The 23,154-nt window shown below is 40.3% G+C and overlaps 2 protein-coding genes across 3 annotated transcripts in view; both read right to left on the bottom strand.

Annotated features, from left to right (window-relative positions):
- LOC129762780 (L-dopachrome tautomerase yellow-f) overlaps nt 1–23,154 on the bottom strand; it is a 403,523-nt gene that overhangs the window by 167,943 nt on the left and 212,426 nt on the right. The window lies entirely within an intron of this gene.
- LOC129762774 (neprilysin-4) lies at nt 13,417–17,239 on the bottom strand. Its single transcript, XM_055761305.1, has one exon. It carries the CDS (start codon nt 16,288–16,290, stop codon nt 13,513–13,515), a length of 2,778 nt encoding a protein of 925 aa, XP_055617280.1. The 5' UTR covers nt 16,291–17,239; the 3' UTR covers nt 13,417–13,512.

Genomic DNA, 23,154 nt, shown 5'->3' with positions numbered 1-23,154 from the left:
GATGATTGACATAATCAGTTTTGTTGGGTACCAGATTTATGATTTAAGTTAATTCTTGTGTTCTTGTAATTAGCAAAATAAAATGCCCACCCATTTTTTCATTCCTTTAATTGTTGGTTAAAATAAAAAGAAAACACATCGTAAGCATTCTTCAAATCTTATTTATCATGTTTTTTCAAGTATTCATGTAGCAGTAAAAAAATATTTTTTTATATAAAAAAAAATGTAAACATTGACAAAAAAGTGCTTAGATCATAAAAGCCTCAAAAAACTTAAACAGAAGGTAAACAAGAACATTTCAATAATTGACTTTTAATTGTCTTCCTTTAGTCTTCAAGACCTCATGTAAGCGCTTCGGCATGATCTCCTCAAGGTTTTGCAGTTGTTATGGGTAGAGTAATTCCCACGCGCCCTCCAAGGCTTCAAAATAATGGTTTTTTTTTGTTGACTCTAGCATCGAGGATGGCCCACTGGCTTTCAACAGGGTTAATATCCGGGTCATTCAAGGGGTTTGATGCGACACGATCGGAAAAATGGCTTTAATACCTTGGGCGTGTGCGTCGGATCATCATCAACACCCATCTTGACAAACGGAGCGCTTTTCAAGACCCTTCTTGATGAGGAAGGCCTCGAGATTTCCATGCAGGATGTTGCAGAAGGACTTTACTGTCATGATTCCGTCAATCTTCACCAAGCTCACTAACCCCATGAAAAGCAGCCCCACTGGTGTATCACGTTGCCTCCTTCGTTCTTGACCGGCCCTTGGATGTGACGCCTCTGCAGCTCTTCAACCAACTTGCACCACACACGAAACCACTTCTTTCGATTGAAACAGCGCGGTCTACAGCGCCATTTTCCAGTACTCCAGTGACTTATCAGTGCGGTCATTGGCGAATTTGACCCATTTGGCCTTGTTCGCCTTTCTAATGAAAGCCCGTTCCAAAGCCATCCTGCTGCTGAACCCATGCGCGTCGATGCGACGACGAACAGCCCGACGCGAAACCGAAAGCTGAAACTCTTCCAGGATCCGTCGGATGATAACTTTCGGATTTTTCTTCACTTTCCGGATGATCTTCTTTTTCGTTCTGGTTTTGTTCTGTTGTACTCAAAACATAAACAATCGAAGGGTATGGAAACTTATCAAAAATATATCGTTTTTCATAGTGAGCACTTTATTTTATCACGGTTTTTTGGTACAAAAATTTTTATTTTTCTCAGTGCAGTATGAATGAAACTTAATAAAGCATGATAAATAAGATTTTAAGAGTGATTACTATGTGTTTCCTTTTTATTTTAACCAGAAAAATGAAAAAAGAAAAATATTAGTGGGCATTTTTGCCAATCACTGTAGCTTAAAGTATAGAAAAGCTGACTGACTGACCGAAGGAGGATCGGTAAAAATGTCATCTAATTATACACCCTTCATGGAATACCACGCGTCCTGAAAATTGTTATTAGTATTTGAACACGGAAAAAAATAGACACACTAAACATGTTACCATGAAGGCATTTTTTTAAGTTTTCAAATTTTACTTAATCAAGTTGAAAGTGTAGAGAATCACAGTAGGCATTAGTTGTCAGAATAAGTTCATTTGTTTACATCATACCTTCACCGGAGCAAGCGCATCGTGATTCCTTCCTGCATGCTCGAAACGAAAATCCTGGCGCTATCTGCTCGAGAGTTATCGGTGTGTGATGTTCTGAAGCGGTTCGAGAAAAGTCTGACCATCCAATGGCAGACCGAGTAGTGCAGCGGATCCTAGAATACATGCGAAAGCAGTCATGATGGATCGCTTAGTTATAAATTTGGAATGTGAAAAGATAAAAAAGGCGTGACAGTTTCCCTCGAGTATATAATGAGCTACGATGACATTTTCGGTTGTTCAGTTCAGAAATACAGTTCAATAATAGAACTGTTGCTTTCACCAAACAATTTTGCTCCGTTCAGTCCGGCTGCAGAAAAGAAATGAAATTGGGAGAGAAGAGCATAATGCATAGGCGTGTGAACGTGATCATCCTTATCTCACATCGCAACAGTGGCGTCGAGTGAAGCTTTTGCACCCGGGGCGGAAGAGTTGATTTGCACCCCCTCCTTCCGCCAGAAAAGTAGAAACATTTGCACCCAGAGAAGAGTCTATGTCACACCCGTGATGGAAGAGTCGATTTACACCCCCACCCCTCCGTCAGAAATCATATCTATACAATTTCTTCATATAATTTGATGGTATTGACGTTCAAAATCTTGCACTCCAAGCGTCACGCTTTTGTTATCGAAACAATCGAATATACACCACGGTACAGGAATGAAAGACGTAGTCCTACGTCAAAATATTAGAGTGTAGTATAAAATCCAGAGTAATATTTTCAATCAAAGTGAATTTGGAATCATTGTTCAGCGATGAATCCTGAAAAGGGAACGTGGAAAGACAGATGAAACAATTTTTTTTTATTAATTCGTTTATTTTTACAGGCTCAGTTACTTAAGTTTAAAGGAGCCGAATTCTTAAATATAATTTTAAAACTATATATATATAAACAATTTTCTTACATCTATGGTTAGTAAGGTGGAAATCCGATTACTCGCGGTGTACTCGAGTTTAGGAGGGTGACATATTTTTAGGAGAAGGATGGGATATAAGGAAATTGTAACAATGTTGATGAACACTCATTTCATAAATCTATTCGTATATCTATAGTGTATTTACACTTCAACTTATTCTACTATTTATAGCAAGGGGACGAATTACCCGCAAAGGAAGGAAAGGAGGGTATAAGGATGTAGGGACAATCACACACGAAGATCTATAGATGAAACAATAGCAATAGCAAAAAGGTGAATTTGAAAGTAATTGAATGTATATTATGTAAAACCATAACTAAATAGGAGTTCGGGAGGAATAAGATAATTAAGTTTTGATTAAAAAATAAAACAACGAATCTGGGCAAGAATCAAACTTCTATTGAAAACACCGTTCGACGATTCTCCGTTGCTCTATTTATAAACCCGATGGAGTAGCAAGATACACATGGAGAGCTGTGATTGGTGTTTCGTTATTAGCACGTTCGACGCCGCGTCACCCCGTCAGATATGGGTGACACTTTCCTCGTTCAAATTTAATAAGATTTTTAGAAGGAATTTGATGAATGATGGGCACGATACAAATATAGGATATATAGAAAAATAATAAAATCAGAAAAATTAAAATATAATGTTTATACTATAATTTTTATTAATTTTTATTTTGGATGATTTATACCACAATTTCTTACGATGTCATATTGCTTTAGTTAGAGCAAAATTTTAAATATTTTACTAATTGATTGGGCTAACAATCATCGAAATCCACTTGCAACAAAAATGAGTTACATACGTCTTAACCCTTTATAAGACCGTAGAAACTAGGCAAGGAATTTACTTAATCTTCAGAGAACATAATCCCTACATGAGGAAGAACACATATTTACCATTGAAAAAAATAAACCGCCACTGCCCGTTAAGTTCAAAAACACTGGTGCAAATATGTTTGCCACTGCCCGTTAACCTTTTATAAGGCCATGGAAACTAGGTAACGAATCGACTCCAACCTCAGAGAACATAACACTTACATGAGGAAAAATGCCACCAACAAAAAATATTCTTTTGCTGCACTTGGAATATTCTTACAATATTTTACTTAGCCGAAACCTTCGAAAGGTATCTGGCAATACTCCAATTTTTTTTTGGGCTGCTAAAAATGTACGATGATAATTTTGGAGTCATTTTGCGTGAGCTTAGCGTTCATGAATATTTAAATTTCTCTCGTGTTTCATCAGTTCTCATCATCGTAGTTATCAGGTTACTGAATTTGAATTCAATCTGTCCGAAAATTGTTTGTTTTATAAATAGGGTCCGAGGATTGATTCTTATTCGCTTGATTTGAATAGAATTTTATTCGATATTTTTTTTATGTTTTTAATCAAATTTGGTACCTATTTGAAAGAAAACTTAAAAGCATATTGAACTAATATATTTAAAATATCAACCAAATAATACCTGTGCATAAGGTTGAGATCTGTTTTCTGCATCTTATCCCTTAAGCGCCCGAAATATGATTCAGAACGGTAAATGTCTGGTAAAGTTATTGTTTATTCAGCGATAGCAAGCAAGCATATACACTTTAGTAAAAATACAATGCAAAAATACAAATTGATCGAGGTGTAATGGAAGTTTATAAAGTTTGTTTGTTTACATTGCGATACGTAAACAACTTAATTATAATTAATTTAGGGTATATACAGAAATGTAATGCTTGTAGTGAATCAAAGTAGTATAATAAGATAACAATTCATAAACTCGGACCCTTTAAAAAGGATGATAAAGTTGCTATGAAGTCAAATTCTTAGGATACGGACAGGTTCTGATAGAATTTTGTCTTCCTAAATAAATTAATCATGTACATTTTAATTTAAATTTATATTTCTACTCTCGTCTAGTTCAGTAGCTTCTGCTTCTACAGCTTCAACACCTACGTAGATAGTTTGTGGCTTTCTCAGATCCAAATCAGAATCTCCAATGTCTTCCTGATACCGTATTTTTGATGTATTATTCTATGCATATATTGCTGAAGTATTAACGAATTTGGGCGTTTCAACAAAATAATAAAGTACAAAACATTGACCAAGAAATATCAAAACATCGGTCATCGAGTCGATAAAACATTCGAAGTTCGTTGCGCTCTTCGGTTTCGTTTAACGACTAACGACTAATTCTAGATTACTTTTAACGACTAATTACAGTGAAAGCCATCTTGTTTCGAACGAATTCAGCATTTTCAATGGTTTGAGCTTCAATATTTCCTTTAATTCCTTTAATTTAGTTAATCTCATTTGTTCACTTTAGGCTGTATGAAAGATAACTATAAATGTGTAGATCGAAATGCATTTTCCTAACACGGACAAGATTGAAAATTTTATAATTTTACTAGCTGACCAGGCAAACGTTGTTCTGCCAAATAAATTATTTCTAGTGATCTAAGTTTGAAACACAGCCATATTGCTTCCTTTATTCATGAATGTTTTTTTACTCTTTACCGATTTGTAGAACTCAATATTTATATATGCATATGAGTGATCGGATTTTACAATTCAATCGAAATCGACTTTTACACTCTTAAATTCGTTCGCCTTGTCGCGAAACAATGGTCAAAATAAGTCATCCGTATTTGTGGTTCAATTTACTCTCTATCTGATCGGCATAATTCCGGAAATAATTCTAAATTGTTGAAATTTGAATGAAAATTATTATTCGATTTCGTTTGGATGCTAAATTTGTTTTGAATGTGTTTGAATGCTAAATTTTGCGTGTTTATTCCACCCGAAAAACCATTAATATTTATGCATCATAGAAATGGAACATGGAGACCAATGTTGTTTACGTCGAATTGCGTGGCAAGGTTGTCACATTTGCTCAACTCGATTGGACTTGAGCTTGAACAGAATGCAAATATGCGCTTTTTCCATTCAATAGAATACAACCAACAATATGTGAGGACGAATACGTATGAACTTCATTTTGTGTTTGAACACACGCGCAATGTCATGACAATGCATTGCGCTTTGGCCTGGCTATAACTAAAGCTGTGTCGGCGTTGCTCATGATAGTGTGAATGATGTGCAAGTGAATGTATTATTCCTCGCACCTCTTTTGTTGATTGTGTAGTAAGAATTGCAGTCGTTCAATCTCTACCTTCAAACAATCGTCATAGAAATCTCAACTATTTACTAATAAAAATGACGCAAGTAGTACTACGTTGAGAAGGCAAACCTTGGGAACGTTAGCCATTGCCATTGAAGAAGAACATAGCGAGGGTCGTATGAACGCAATTCCAGATTATTGTTTTTTCTTCGCATTAAATTTCTCGTGTCACCGTGCTATCATGATTCCAGCAGCGCTTGTGCTTTGGATCTACACACGTGCTCTCCAGCTGATGTTTTATCAGGGTTGATGGCAATAGCGTAATTGTCATTTTGTAATCCGAGCAAATATGATTTGAAGAATTTCGATAACTCATTGTGCTCATTCAAAAAGGCTTCAAGCTCGTCGGAGATGCTCCCTGCTTTAGATGAATTGATGTTACTTGTGTATTTGTAGAAGGATGTTCAATGAAGCGGGCGTTACGCCATCAGTCATTGAACAACTTAAATAAATTCGTTCTGTTGAAAAAACGAACAACGGTTAAATTATTAGAATATTTTTGACGCAAAAATAATAAAATCGCAATTAAAAATAGGGAATTGGGGTCAAAATTTAAGGTTATATGAAGTCAAATTTTTGAAAAAAAATATCCTGATCTTTTTTTCTGCATAGAGCCACCCTATTCGGTATTAAATGTATGGTTATCGGTATCCTACCGGTAACACACACCGTGGCACGAGATTTTTATATATATATATATATATATATATATATATATATATATATATATATATATAAGAAATATAAGAAAAAAGATAAACAATTCATTGTAACGATATTCGCTGACACAGACTTTTGCATTTTATGCCCTGGATCAAACATGAGAAAGCAGGACATCACGCTACATATGAATGTCAAAATCAAACCTATTCAAATTTATTTTAAAGTTTTTAAAATTTATAAAATCTGCATGAAACGCAAAAAATCTTTAATCTGTATCTACAGATTCTTCGTCCTAAAAAGTCTTAAAAATCTGTATAAATACAGATTATTCTGTAGATATGGTAACCCTGGAAGTGGAAGTTGCCACGAATTTTTTCAACTGTTCCAATAGTTAAAATTTTTCAAAGGGTAAACCGTGCGAATCCCTGAGGAAGGGATGCACCCAATGCTCTCGGAATCTCTTTTTGATTTTCTTTCACCGTTCTCTACTCCGTTGTCAAACACAAATTAAATACAGTCTTTCGAGAATATTCGACTGACAGTTGGCTAGTGTGCGCACTGTCAGCCAATCCGACTGTTGGGTTGGCTCGGTGAGCGCACTAGCAACCCAACCCGATCAAACTATCGGCTGCAAATAAAGTCTGCAGTGTGCGAGGGCTCTTATACAATAGATTATAAATAGTACGTTTATAGTGAAAAATTAATCAACTTGTTGCATTTTCAACAATTTTGAACTGAATTTTCTGCCGACGCTTTAAAATTGTGATTTGGCAATTGTGGCAATATAGTTGCCACGGACTTATAGAAGGTTGAATATTTTACAAAGAAACATTTTTCTTAACTGGAACCCACCAAGAATGTCGCAATCCTCCGCCAAACAAAGAACTCCTTCTTTTCCGAAACATCCTACCAAACGTGAACATCCCTCGAGTGGGACCGATGTCGAAGCCGAATGCAAACAGGAAGTACCAATCGGCTTCAAAATAGAATATTAAGCAGCCAGCTACTCTGCTGGCCTGTTGCGCAACGATCGATAGTCTCTCAACGAGTTGGATTAGTTCTGACTGACAGCAGGGGGAAGAAGTTATATTTTAATCGCGATCGATGTTTTTGACGCTTTGATGTTTCCAGCTGGAAGCACGTTCTTCAACTTCCTAAACTGTCCCCAACAGTAAACAGTAAACGATGATGACCACCGTGTGCGCGGAAGAAGTATGATTCCAAGTCCCCACTTGTGACTTGTCGCTTGTCTGTTGATGATTGTTGTACAATAGATAGCGCTTTGACGGCTCCTCGGCTTTTTCGATCGATACTGTCGATTGTCACTTTCGTCTTTCTTCAGGCGTTGACTTCCCACGGAAGTTCGAACGGTAAATTCGTCGACGGTATAGAATATTGAGGAAATGTTCTTGAATTTGTAATTAGGTACATTATGGTTTTGGCTTCAATAATAATAGCCGCGATTTGTTGTATAATATACAATAGGAATCAACAAAATTGCGTTACCCGTGAATCGTTGGACGTTCTCATTACTTACTGGGAGTGACTCCTGCAAAGAGGCTGTTCGCGGGTCTGATTATGAGCTGTTGGATTTCAATTCACAGTCTACTATGTGAGGGCTCGTGACAAAGACAAACACGAATGCACCCTAATATTATGTTTATTTGCTAGACTTTATGATATTATAATTTAAATGATTAAACGCATCTTGATCCGGCAATAAACATATTCCGATATGAACTCTATGCCATAATTGTCACATAAAAGTCACCATATTTCTCATCCGACATGTCGCACTAAAGCAAATTTCTTGGAAACGGCGCTTCTGAACTGGCTAGTTAAGATTCATCTCGGATGCAGGAAATAAATTATGATTAAAATCTAGAGTGCTCCCAATGCATCTGCTTGGGCCGATCTCCTAGTGCAGCCCACTCGCGGTCGCGCCCGGTTGGGGAATGGAAAAAGAACGAGAATGAAAAATTGAATCAAGGCGCAACGGGATCCGAAAAATTTCTCCGGAGCATTGCTCTCACTATGTTAAGTCACTCGGAAACTAATCCGATGATGTCACACTGGGTGTCCTAACGTATATCGTATCATTAACAAGAGTCCAAACATTACAGTGGCGACGAAACACTAATAGATCACCCTAAGCAGGTCGTGTTTCTTCCAACAGGTGGACATTGTTTGGAAACGAGAACCATTTTTTACTTTTTTCAATGAGGAATGAACCCGTGACGACAGTGCGTTGCATGGTGAAGAGTTCGGAATCCTAAAATAATGGCAAATTTCTCCATTTTATTATTCAAATTGTGTAGATGTTTCTATTGATCATATAAAGATTATCGCGTGTAGCAACGTTATGACTTGCAAAAGATTAGTTGCTTCAAGGTTAGAATACAAAACGACTTACAGAACATCGAAAAATAATCCGTATGATGAATATATGGTCGGTGTTAAACCAGTATTCTAGTCTAGAAATTGAAAAAAAATTAAAATACTTTTCAACATACCCTAGAAAGGACTTTTCGAAAATCTCATTATTTACCGAGTTATGACAATTAAAGTGATGCGGTATCTAATCTAGTACGACCATAACAACTATCTTCTAACGCGTTTTTTTCGAAACTGGTCTTTCTCTATCGAATGAAAATAGTATTTTTAAAATCTAACTTAACTATATTTAAAAAATCGGGAAACGTAAACTAAACATCATTTTTTTTTCAAAAACCATGTTTTTGACTAGTTCATACTAGTTCATACGACAGCGGAATCTTCACTGATTCAGAATCTGTTCGTTTTTTTTTTGTTTCAGATAACCGGAAGGAATCGTGTACGCCAAAGCACAACTTTTTCTCGGCAGTCAACGATTCGATAACACTGAAGAAATTCGTGACGCAGTTACATCGTACTTCAAAAAGTTGGACGCTACGCACTTCGCGCTCGGAATAGAAAAACTCGTGCCACGCTATGAAAAATGTCTCGAACGTTACAGCGATTTTGTAGAAAAATAGAAAATAAAACGTAGATTACGAAAATCACCTTTTTTATTTTTTTTTCCAAAATATATATTAGGCTGTCAAAAAAGTCTTGCGGTATTTACGCGAGGTGTCGGTGTAAGCGCGTAATTCTAGTTGTATTCATTGTATCGAGTCATACTATAGCTTGTTGGAAAGGTATTTTTGCGCGCTATAATATAGTCCTTGACAGTGTTTTGTTTGGTTAAGTTAAGTCGTGAGTTATAGTGTCGCAAATATGGAGCAAAATAAAGAGAAAATCCGACATATTTTACAGTACTACTATGACAAAGGCAAAAATGCATCTCAAGCTGCCAATAAAATTTGTGCAGTTTATGGACCCGATACAGTTTCCATTTCCACCGCACAACGATGGTTTCAACGTTTTCGTTCTGGTGTAGAGGTCGTCGAAGATGCGCCACGCTCCGGAAGGCCTGTCGTCGAAAATTGCGACAAAATCGCTGAATTAGCCGAGAAAGACCGGCATAGTAGCAGCCGTAGCATCGGCCAAGAGCTGGGGATAAGTCATCAAACCGTTATTAACCATTTGAAGAAGCTTGGATTCACAAAGAAGCTCCGGGAGCTCGGATGGTAGGTTCTTTTGCATCCGCCGTATAGTCCGGACCTTGCACCAAGTGACTACCACCTGTTTTTGTACATGGCGAACGAGCTAGGTAGTCAGAAGTTAGCCACAAAAGAGGCCTGTGAAAATTGGCTATCCGAGTTTTTTGCCAATAAGGAAGCGAGCTTCTATAACAGGGGTATTATGAAGTTGGCATCTCGTTGGGAACAAGTCATCGAACAAAACGGCGCATATTTGACTTAAACAGATGATTGTAACTAATTTTATGAACAAATGAAAATTCAAAAAAAATACCGCAGGACTTTTTTGACAGCCTAATATTTTATTAAGGCACATGTGGCGTTAGCCTGATGGGGCCGGGAGTCCAATAATTTGACAATTTTTGTCTTACAACTATGTTAGTAATATGTAACCGAATACTCGCGGTTGGCTCGAGGTTAGTATTACAAAGATTTTCATAATTGGGATGTTGCAGTCTCCAGTACTATGTATGTGTGGCCGACACGGGATACTTCCTATTGGGGTGCAACTGACCATTGATCAGCGACGCCCCCCTAGTCTGTACCTCATATCAATCGTGGTGTATCTCTCTTGACTCGAGGAATCCAGGATAGAATGGTCACTGGGCGGTACAATCTTCAGCTCGTGTAGAGTTGTCATGAGCGGTGCAACCTTTGGCTCTTGTTGAATGATCAGTGGCCTGCACAACCTTCGACCTGTGTATCTGTAAAGAGTATGTGTATGTATTGCCGCGACTAAATAAAAGTTTATCGATTGGATAGGAGGGATATGATTGTTACGGTTCGCTAGCGAAACCGAAACAAAAAAAAATCAAAGTCAAGATTTTTTTAAATGGAATGAGAATTGAATCTGTAAGTTTAAATAAAAATATACAAATACTTACCCTTCTATTATCCATACCTACCTGTAAGATGTAGCATGCTGTCAAAAAAAAAAACATCTGTAAAACTAACAAAAGCTGTACTAAACCTCGTAAACTGGTCTGCGAGTTTCCGGCCCAGAGAATGAGAAAAAAAGAGGAAAAGGAAAGCTAGAGAGAGGAGAAGAACTGTGAGAAGAGCGATGAAAGGAAAAGGAGCCTTGGGAAGAAAAAAAGGAAGTCGTAAAGGAAAGAAGAAGCGGATCGACTCCTTCTTATCTTAGCTACCGGACCGTCATAGATAACGCAGTGTATATTAAAACGGAATAGGTACTTTGGAAGTAGTTTGTCTTTCAAGAGTTCCGTGCGAGAGTAAATAAGGGTGGTAAACGACGCGTTCCTGGGAACCGCAACGGTCGTGCTACGTTCAACCCTCCTCGCCTTGATCCGACGGAGAACGCACAGCTCTAGAAAGTGTCAGTAGTCAACGAGCCCCATTGTCATCGTTGCTCCACACGTAGACGGGTGAGTCTACCGGACGTTTTTGAGGGGAAAGTACGGTGAGGACTGGATGAGCTTGACCCCCGCTCACCGTCTCTGGAACCGATGAGGTTGACTTCCGTTGGCGGGCATCGTGCGTGAGTAGCCACCAAAGAAAAACTTACCTCTCTTACCTTCCTCGATCCAAGGATTCCATCGATTCCTGCTTGGCCGCCTCGAATACTAACACCCGAAAAGAAATAAAAAAAAATATAAAACATACTTACCCTCCTTACCTTTCACTTCTCATACCTGTTGAATCCATGATGTAATTGAGTCCTCTACTAACTACCGCTTAAGCCGTGAGTCCGCTTCGTGTTTCTGGTGAAGTGCCGACCCTGAGGTAACAGTAACCTCTGAGCTAGCCGCGACTTACATGATACAGGGATACAACGAAGGAAACATCATTAAACGTTGACATCGGCATTTCTGAGGAACAGGTATAGATGAAGCAGAAGATCAGGATCACGACTACCTAAGATATCCCGGACGGGGATATCCGATTGTCTGCCTAGTGCCCTCAATGCTCTGGAAAGCTGAGAGCGGGCAGCATGGAACCGGATACACGACCAGACAACATTCTCGATCACAAAGATTGTTTGCTGCGAGCCCAATGCGATAAAGATGCGCGTTTAGGTTGTAGTGATTGGACATGAGCCGAGATATCACGCGAATGAGATCACGACCTACATTCAATCCCTTGAACCAAGCACTCGTCGAGACCATAGGGATAATCGTGTGTAACCAGCGACCGAACTCATCTTCACTCCACATGCGCTGCCAACTAACGAGTGTGTCCTGACGAGGAATGTGAAAAAAACATTATATTTAAGCAATTTGCCTTTCAAAAAGTGTGCCTTCTGAAGCGCCCACCTTAGCTAGCGAGTCCGCTCTCTCATTACCCGGAATCGAGCAATGAGAGGGAACCCATGCTAAGGTAATCTTGAATAATTTTTCGACCAAAACACTCAAGAGATGTGTTATTCTTGTTAGGAAAAAAGATGAGCGTTTATCAACTTTCATTGAGCGGATTGCCTCTATTGAACTGAGACTGTCTGAAAATATAAATTAATGGTCGATGGGCAATGTTTCAATGATCCCTAGTGCGTAGTATATCGCACCCAGTTCAGCGACATACACGGAACAAGGATCTTTGAGTTTGAAAGAGGCACTGGAATTTTCATTGAAGATGCCGAAGCCAGTGAACCCGTTTATGAATGAACCGTCAGTAAAGAACATTCTATTAGATCTAACTTTTCCATATTTTTCCGAGAATATCGACGGAATAACATTGAATCGTAGATGATCTTGGATTCCATGGATTTTTTGTATGACAGATCAAAATTGACAGAGGAATTGCAAAAGTATGGGAAGCAAACTTGGTTGGAGATGCCTGGTGAAGGGTGCACGTCGTGGGTAAGGTACTCATGGTATAAAGACATAAAACTTGTCTGGGGAGTCATCTGGAGTAGATTTTCGAAATTATCAATCACCAATGGATTCATGATCTTGCAACGGATGAGAAATCTGTAGGATAATTCTGTGAACCGAAGAGTAAGCGGGGGTACTCCTGCCAAAACTTCGAGACTCATCGTATGTGTCGAATGCAAACACCCCATGGCTATACGCAAGCAACGATATTGTATTCGCTCCAGCTTGAGAATATGAATCCTGGCAGCTGATCGGAAGCAAAAACTGCCATATTCTAACACTGATAATATCGTTGTTTTGTAGAACTCAATGAGGTCTCCTGGATGAAATTTGAATTAGCAACACTTCAAATCAGTTGTGTTTGTAGTAAAACCATTAGTTTTGAAGACTTGTCCTTCCGCGTACTAACGTAAACTTTAAGATAAATCATCCACTAAAGATCATCAATATAACTCAAAGATTATTAGTGCGTCATTTTTGTCGTACAACTCAAACGATATCTGGAAGTGAATTGATATTCAAAATATTATTTTCTTTCATCTCTTGCAGCGTGTAACAAATACTACTGTTGACTTAGGCTACGTATATCGTTTATTTGTTGAATATACAATTGGAATGACTTGCTCTGGAATAGATACACAGTGTACAATATGATACACCCAAGCTACCATACACTACATTTTTCCGAGGGATTCATTGGGGAGTCTGGAGGGCAACCATACTCCCGTGCAAAATCATCCGAGTTGGATAGGGTTCCGATGACGCGAAACTTGCCGGGACTATGGACGGCTGTTTTCAGCTTATTCCGGGTTGCTTCAGGTCGCATCACTCCACACCACACTTGTGCAAAGTTAAGGAAGAACAGCTGCGTGTTGGTCACGTTGAGACCCGGTAGTGTTTCGTTCCCCAGCAGCTCGGGATCCGTCTGCTCCGAAAGCCATTTAGTGTACGCTCGGAAGGCTTGCTTTATGCCACCGTTGTCAGCTATGTTCTCACCTTGAGTGTTTTCTCCATCGATCTGGACTCCCACCTCGTCGATGGTGTATTTCCCATATTGTTGCACTAGACAGGTTGCCCGTTCGTGGAAAGCTTCGATGGCGTGATCGCTCCACCAGCGGTACAAGTTCCCATCGCGATCGAACAGTCGTCCTTTATCGTCAAACCCATGCGTCAGTTCATGGCCTATGACGACTCCGATTCCGCCGTAGTTCATTGATTTTGGAAAGTACCGATGGTAGAATGGGGGTTGAAGAATCCCAGCCGGGAACATGATTTGATTTTTGTTGCGACTGTAGTAAGCGTTCACAACAGCTGGTGCCGTATGCCACGCTGTCTTGTTCACCGTTTGGCCAATTTTATTCTGATCCGTTCGTCGTATATGACTGAGAACATTCAATGTGTTTTCGAAGTACTTTTCTTGATCGATTTCTAGGTCGGCATATCGCTCGTTCAGTTCTTTGTGCGATAGTATGAAATCCGGGTACCCAATTCTTAACGACATTGCGTTGACCTTCATTTCTGCTAGATGTTTTGTCGGCATATCTAGCCAATTTGTCTCGTTCAGTATTTCACGGAAAGCTTGCTGCAACTCATAGGTCATGGCTAGCGTGTCGCGTTTGCTGTTCTCGTCGAAATACTTCCTTACAAACATGGCTCCCACCGCCATCCCCATGTTGGCATTTACCTGGTTTACGCAGTTCTTCCATCGGGGAGGATTCTTCTCCCGGCCGAACAAGACATTTGAGAACTTTTGTTTGGCTTGCAAAAATCTATCATCCAAATTGTTGATCCGATGTCTTACGAATCGCCACAAGATGTAGTTGGCAACGGTTCGTGGCTCGGTTTGGTTGATCAGTTGCACCAAATCCTTCATGTAGTTAAGCGCGAACATCACAACAAATTCGGAACTGTTCATCGGGCGCTCCATAACTATCGACAAATATTTGGTCCAGTCAATTTCCGGCACTTCATCGTGAAGATTTTCCAGAATTATCTTCTTGTACAGTACGGAAACATTGTTTCTCTCTTCCACCGAACTGGTAATGTTGGCCAGTTGTATCTCGAATTCAATCATCTCCTCAGCCGTCTGTTTAGCTACATCCAGTTGAACGCCCAAAAGGACAATCACATCAATCATGAATTGTTTGTATCCATCCAGGTATTTCTTGTTGGAGGCTTGGAGAAAGTAATCACGCGTTGGTAAACCCAAAGACGTTTGATCGAACTGAATTATGTTTTCGTCGGAGTTTTTGATGTCCGGACCAACCCACTCAACAATCATAATGTCGTTGTTGTATTTGCGTATGTGCGCCGTCATGTTCAACCAGTCGAAACTGTCTGAACGCCAGCTAGGATCAAGCACTGGCCATCCACCGAAAGATGTTAAAAGGTCGAATAATGGTTGAAGTCCTCGCTTTTCAATTCGGCTGTAATTCATACACGATATGAAAAGATTGCGCGCCTTGGTTTCTGCATTATTAACGATATTTTCCAGCGTCACTTGCGATGATAGTTCGCGTTTTGTTACCTTTCTGATCTGTGCCTTCAGCACAAGCTTGTTCAACACCGCTCGTTTTCCGATGATGCGTTTCCTCACTCGTCTAATATGTTCCATTTCGGGGGGTTTTGTCGTCGCGGCCAAAGTATTCTCTACCTCGACCAGGCTGCCATCGTTGGTCTCCAGCAGTAGGTTCTTCAGCACGATATCAAGACTTTCTCGGAGGATTTCGAACGTATCTAATCCAGCTTTATCCTTCGGTATTGGGTTAACTTTGTCCCAATTGCCACAAGCATACTGATAAAAATCATCACAAGGATCAGCCGATAAATCCATGTATTTTTTCATATTCTCCACTTGTGCTGCCCGGATGCTTTCCGGGTTACCCTCATTGCTCCAGGTGATCGCCTGCATCACTGACTTTTTCGCCTTTCTTCGCCTCGCTGTGAATCGCTTTGAGCGGAAGAAAGTGGCGAAATCAGACCGTCTGATATTCTCGGAAAATGACAGTACCTCATCGTACCGATTCGGTTTGTTGCAACTCGGTGGGACTATCACAGAGCGGCTAGGAACAAACGAGGTTCGCAGGTCTTTGAGAATATCGCGATCCTCAATGTCCAGCACTTCGGGAACTGTACTGCGCACTGCTTGGCACCGTGTTTGTGTCTCATCCAAATCATTGGTGCGATCGGTGTAGTAGTGAACCGGTTGATAGTGGTGGTTTGTTATCTTTACCGATCCGACGACATGAAGCCGAATAAGTAGAAGCAACAGCAGCGCCAATGGTAACATTGCGGCAGGTATCACGAACAACAGCTTCGCGAATCGATATCCAGGGCACCACTGTACCCGTCCCGTTTGCTCGTTTATTCCCAACTCGCAACCAATCGCCTTATCCTGGGAATCTTTTTTCAAATGTTCCTTCTTCGCGTGCTTCAGCTCCATATCTCACATACAGTGTTGTCTCAGGCGCAATGCACTCTGTCCAAGTTTCGCGCTTTTATAATTGCATGATGCTGACGTGATCACTTATTATTGTTTATATTTGACTATCACTTTCTGCGCCTGCTACATCTGACGATCGTACGGATCCGCACAAATCATGACATGCTGTTCTGCTCACAAAGCACTTCTTATGTGCAGTCAAGGTAATGCTAGTTATCTCAATTGGATATTTATGCACTCGTAGAGCTGATCTTGTTGTCGGCAAAAACTTGTACTCCACCAATCTTGAAACCACTCACTTTGAGGGCTACACACGCCCACTTTTCGAGTTCATACAACATAAACATTAACAAAGTTTTTTTTTCCAGTAACCACCGCTTTCGATAATCCACAAGACACTGAACTGCGAAGGGCTCTCGCTGCGCGCAAGAACAACAGAGATTCGATGCCTCCACCGTTATCGGGGACTACTACAATTGATAAATTTATTTTTACGTCCCGGAGGAGAATTCGCAATTCGTTATGGGGGTTTTCTCCGCTAGAACGATGTTTGTGTGAAGATGAGCGCCTCCCAGCATCCAGATCATGTGCTCAACTGAGTAAAGTTCTCCGGCTCCGGTGGTAGCACTGGCAGTCGTCGGTGGAGCCATTACAACCACTTAACGGCCGCGAGACGAGCGTTATATTTCCACCACTGGAGATGTGCTCACTACATCTACTTTGTTTTTTCTTCCCGTGCAGTTCACCACAATGTTGAACGTGATGTTGTGATAGTGGATGCGGTACAGATATATTTGAACCTATTGAAATTAATTTAAATCAATTCTAGCCGAATCCGACGAGATCGGAGCACGCAACAGATTCGGCGACGGGACGCGGGAAGTTCGAAGCGAATTCGATACGTGTTCTATCGGATGAATGTGCGCGGAATGCATAACCGACAGTGGAGACAGCAAACCTCCCCAACTGATAGTGGGAGCATCGATCTGCCTGACAGTGTTTTGTTGTGTACACTAATCAAGTGTGAACAGATTTCGTGTTTAGAATCGGCTTTCTTTACTGCGACTGAGGTTTAGTTTGTTGACTTTGGCTTTGCTAATTCAAGGTTAAATTGAGTTATTAAGTCTCATTATCATATTCTAGGTAATACGGTATGATTTGTGATCGGTGTATCATCCTGTGTGCATATGGGATAATCCGTTTAGCGTATTCAATACAATGCAAATACACATCAAACGGATGCTAAACAGGTTTATCGGAGATCGGGGATCGTTCGAAGCGCACCGTGTCCAAAACATTCTCGTACACTTTCACACAGATGATCGCATCGCGGTTTTGCACGTTAATACACCCAACATTAATTTTTTGTCACATATTTTGACATAACATTTATAACATTAACCCCTCTATACTCGCGCATTGGTCTTACCAAAGTCCTGGTACCCCAGTCCCAACCAATACAAATTGAGCGATGGCAGCATAAAGTAGAGAGTCGAGGTCCGAGGGTCGCGAAGTAGATGTTGATGCCTATATTCAATTTCCTGTTTTCGGACAGAAAGGTTTCCAGACGTCTGTTCGCCATTCTTTCCAGGATCTTAGATGAACAGGAGGCTAAGGAAACTGGACGGTAGCCTTTGTTGCTGCTTTGACCAACCTTAGGTATGGGTATTACTAGGCTGTGTCTCCAACCCTCGGGAAATTCGTGTGTACTCCACAGGTCGCTGAAAATGCTGAGAAGAACTGACTGTCCAATTGTTTCAGCATCTCATAGCCGAATCAGCAGGGCTGGTTGACTCACCTTTCACAGAACGTAGGGCGACGAAATGTGCCTCGATAGTGAAATCCCGGTTGAGAGGAGAGCCGTCCACTCCGGAACATTAAAGTTGCTGATCGAAGTCGCTCCCTGTCGGCGGATGAACTCGGAACTCGGAACTCGCTTTTTTGCCCGGAGTGGTTTTCGTTCTTGGGGTGGAGGCATCGGCCGCCTTCATGGTGATTTTGTTGAAAATGGTGATGATGGTCGGGTTGTCCCTAGTTAGCAGGAAATCGGAGGTTGGTCGGCTTTGTTCCACCGTAACCTATCCACCGAATTAAGTCATCGGAATAAGGGTCTGCTACTATTGGCTGGTCAGTGGAAATTTGTTCCTCTCGGTCAAGGATCTCCAGTTCTCTTAAATGGTTGTACAGTCCATTGTTGTTCCATTGGATACTGGATACTGGATTCGACGATTCCCCGTCGTACTCCACCGACAATAACAGGTTGGGTGGTCTTGCCACTCGAAGGCAGCCGAGGAAACGTGATGGGGTTCGTTGGGAAATTAGGACTCCCGGCCATAGCTTTCGTGAAATCTCTTCGGCTGCATCCCCATGCATCGTAGATAGCGGCATTATCCCGTGCTTCAACTGGTCTATGCCAGTGCTTTGTCTGTACAGTGCAGGCTTAGCATGGGCTTCCAGTGGAATTGTTGTGGCGGCCGGCTAAGCCCTGACGGCGAGTCGAGCGGATATTCGGCGGATTGGGACATCAACTGTGGATGGTGCTGTGTCGGCAGCTTGAAGGACCGCAGTGGCTACGATGGGCGGTTTTGTCGAACGAAACAGTGGTGCGCGGCAGCTGGGAGTAAAAGTCTCAACCAGGCGCCAAGGGTAGTCCGCCAATACCGGTGGGAGTATAACGTCCCCACTGACGGGACATCGATTACCAGGGAATATCGCTAGGTTCCGGTTCTCATCGACGTTGGTTTGTTTATCCGTCCGCAGGCTGCAGAGGTTATCCAGCAGTTCCGATGACGGTGTAACGTCCACACTGCTGGGGTCCTACATACCTGGGGCCCTACTGCTTCGATTCGACAGTTCTCTGCCATCTGGTCCAGCAATCTAATTTGTTAAACTGTGTTTTGGAAATGGTTTTGACATAGGACTATGTCTTTGATATTTATATAGGGGGGTCACTCTACGAAAAATGTAACGATTCAGTAAGAGTTTTCAAACGCCGTTATTACGACATATATTGTGTTATATACCATTAGGCAGGAAATTTATCCAAGATTTTTTTGTTTAAAACATGAACAGTGAATATAGTGAAGAAAGTGAACAATTTGACGATTACAATGGGTATATTTTCTTTCGATTGCACTAACCACACGCTTTCCTCTCCGACGCAACGAGCGAATTTAGCCTAAATTCGGGCGTTAGCTCACAATTTGAGTTGATGCGTATAATGCGAACTTTATATTATGCTTCCCATATATGTTTTCCTAAGAAACCCGATTCATTTCCTCGAATGCACATCCCATTGCCTATACATAAGATGAACTTAGAACCCAATGAGATCAATTCACTACAGCAGCTACACGAACTTCCCAAGAGAGCACTCATGGTCATAGAACACTGAATATACATCACCGGGCTATAAAGTAACGTGGCAACGAAGGAGAAAATGCAATTTTATCTGTAATATATTTCTGTAGTCATAGATTTGTTTGATTTAGGCTTACATTTATGTAGATCTTATATATTTAGACTTTTGTTTAAAAATGATACATGATGACTCTTTGTCTTCTTTCGCATAATTGAATGAACAGAAGAAAAGGATAGTAATGGCTTTAATGGTATTCTTATGTTCATTTTCGACAGAATGTGGTTCCGGATTCTACCACGTTATCTCATCTCACCCGTTTAAAGGATTCAAGATCATATAGGAAACGGTGTTTTTTCAGAGCTTCCATTTGATGTATCAAAAGAGAAAAAACACAAATTTTGAACAATGAAAAAATTCAATTCAAATGCAATTACTACACACATTCACAGTCCTATGTCAAGATCCCGTCCGTGCCCTTAGGCCCAGACCCATGAACTTTTTTGTGTTTAATTTTGGTACCATTTGAAGTCAAATTTTTATACAATCGAGGCGTGTTATTTGGTATAGAAATCTCTACTAAATAATAATACAAGCGACGAAAGTAATACTAGGTTGAGACGATGAAGCTCCACTAGCAACTTTCGTGCCCCTGATGATAAGATTTTTTACCTTACTCTACTTGCTTATGAATCCTGCGCACCCCTAGTGGTACAGAGGGCCAACGTGAAAGTTCTCCAAATTTGACAAAATTCTATAGCTTAAAAATTGCTTTAGAAACAGGCTATTGAAATCATAACAATCTAGCTCATTGATGATGATTGTTTTTGTGGTGATCGGAATGTGTTCCCGAACACGGACGCTAAATCAAGGCACCCACCCATTATTGTCCGAGGTATTTAAATTAGCACAGTGAATTCATGAAAATGAAGACACCTTATTTGATCTTTTTATACATCGAAGCAACCTACTTTCGTACTGCCCAGTTTAGTTCCTCAAACTTCCAAAAGGAGAGGACAAAGTAACGTATGTTATAAAAAGTTATAATAATTTTCAATGTTTACGTCGTTGTGTGCACCAAGAAGGAACAACAGGAACAACATAGTAAAATATGAAGGTCCGAATAACCATATCATATATCAAAATCACCATAGTGACATAGTGTTCTATGTGTTATTATCCTTTATTCTATGCATTCCTTATATACAGTGGAACAAGTATGCGTAGATGGACGGTATAGTGCGACCGTTCATAAATCAGGTAGACTCTTAAGAATTTGGTCTACGTTCGAAACAAACTTTCGGAAGTTTGTGAGGCGAAAGAACTACGATGTAAGTAGTACGTAGTTTATGAACCGAGCCAGTGATACAAGCTCCGCAGGTGAGCGAATATATATTCCTTCTTATGAAATACGGTACATACCTTAAACACATTGTTTGCTATTTTACACAGAATAAGAATAGTATTGTCCTTTAAGTAAATAATAATAATAAGGAAAGCCAAAAAACCTTAAATGCAAAAAAATGATGCATTCCTTACATTCTACTGTAGGCAGCAGTTTTTTTTGTGAATATCAAGTGCATGTCTGCATAACGATACAATGAAGGAGTCGTCTTCCTTACAAGGCTCCATATTACCACTAGGTGGTTTCGCTTGATCATGTCTTGTTGACAAAGAATCATCTTGCACGTGTGATTGCTTGGGTTCTCAACATACAAGCAAGCAAATAAACTCTTTGTCTCGACGAATTGGCTGCAGTTTGCTTTGGCAGACCACGTGATTTCGTTGTTGGATATCATCCGATTATAGCTCGCTTTGAGTTGTGTAGAGCAAGGGCTGTGGTTGCAGCCTTCTTTTGTTCTAATCGATCCAAAAACACTTCCAGATGGCTTAAACGATACGTAAAGAGCTCATCTATAAATCCGTTTTTTTTCCACGCAGATTTTATAAATGTTTCGAATACTAATAATGTTGATGAGGAATCCCAGAAAACCGGTTTTGTTCCGAGGTTCAAGAACTGGTGTCCTGTCGAGCGTGATATTTCTCATAAACTCCTCCACCTATATTCGATGGCATTGAGGTACAAATCAAAATTACGCTTTGACAAAGGCGCTTTTAAATGTCTTTCATTCGAGTACATGCTCTAACATACATCAAAAACATCGTTAAATAGACTTAAAAACTTCTCAGTAGCTTCAGTATCACTGAAGGAATTATCAGGTGTTCTCAAAACACCCAATGCTGATGCTACACCTTCATTTTGTAGTTCGAAAAATTCATATGCTTGTCCGTCCGATCGAGAGCGAGGCGTGGTGATCATTGGTGATCATTAAATTCAATTCAATTCAATTCTTCGTTTTTAAGAGGCTTTAAACTTTGCAGTTCATTCGCCTCTAATTAAATTCACAATATCAGATTCTATTTCACTGCGCCGTTGGGTGTCAACAGTGTCCGTTGGGTATGTAGTGTGTTGCGCACCAATTTCTGCATAAAGCCTGTCCACGTTAAATTTCGGACACCAAGATGATGCCAGTAAACAAAAATTCACGTAATACAACAAAACCGATTGTTTATTTTAGTAAAATAGACTTATATATAAAACAAGGAAAGCTTACTTCGATGTTAATTACGTTGTCTGTGAAATTCACGAACTTTCTTGGGAACATCCGCCATTAGGTTCCGTACAGTATTCTCAGATATGCTGACGGCGGCGCTTTTCCCTCTCCTCTTGAAATCATTAATGCCATATATCTGCGCTTTCTTCTTAGTTCCGAATAGTTTTCGCTTAATCAGAGCCCAGTACTTTTCCACTGGGCGAAGTTCTGGACAGTTCGGTGGATTTGCTGTTTTTGGCAATATTTGACCTCATGTGCATTATACCATTCCAAGAAGGATTTTACATAGTAACAAGAGGCCAAATCTGGCCAAAACAACGCTGGAGAGTCGTGGCTTCTTATGAATGGTAGCAACCGCTTCTGGAGACATTCCTTCTCGTAGACATATTTGTTGATATGGCCTGTCAAACCAAGTACTTTTTGGGGAATTTAGACTGCTTCTTGGTCTGGAAACACTCGGCTACGGCATTCCTTCGCATTGCAATATGAAAAGCGAGACCCGCAAGCTGTATGAAGTCTTCGAGAGCATAAGTGTCATCGTTCATTATGGTGCATAAACATTTTTGCAAAAACTGGGTGTAGAGCACCTTAGCACGGCTTTTTGCAGTGAAATTTTGCTTATCATCACGATTGGGCTCCTTTTTCACATTGTACGCCTTCAGTCCATGCCTCTGCTTCATTCTTTGTACATATGATTTTGATTTTCCAACCTTTCGAGCCACATTTCTAACTGAAAGGTAAGGATGTTAGGATGCTTCTCAATAATGGACCTTTCGGTCCATCTGTCGGGAGCATACTTTTCAATTTGTTCCGCTTCCAACCTTCCCATCCACAGTTAAGCGCTGGTCAAACGATTTGCACACACTAAAAACGGTACTCTTCGGCAGTTTT

This window comes from Toxorhynchites rutilus, chromosome 1 (genome assembly GCF_029784135.1).
Source record: "Toxorhynchites rutilus septentrionalis strain SRP chromosome 1, ASM2978413v1, whole genome shotgun sequence".
NCBI lineage: Eukaryota > Metazoa > Arthropoda > Insecta > Diptera > Culicidae > Toxorhynchites > Toxorhynchites rutilus.
This window is presented reverse-complemented; position numbering and strand designations above follow the sequence as displayed.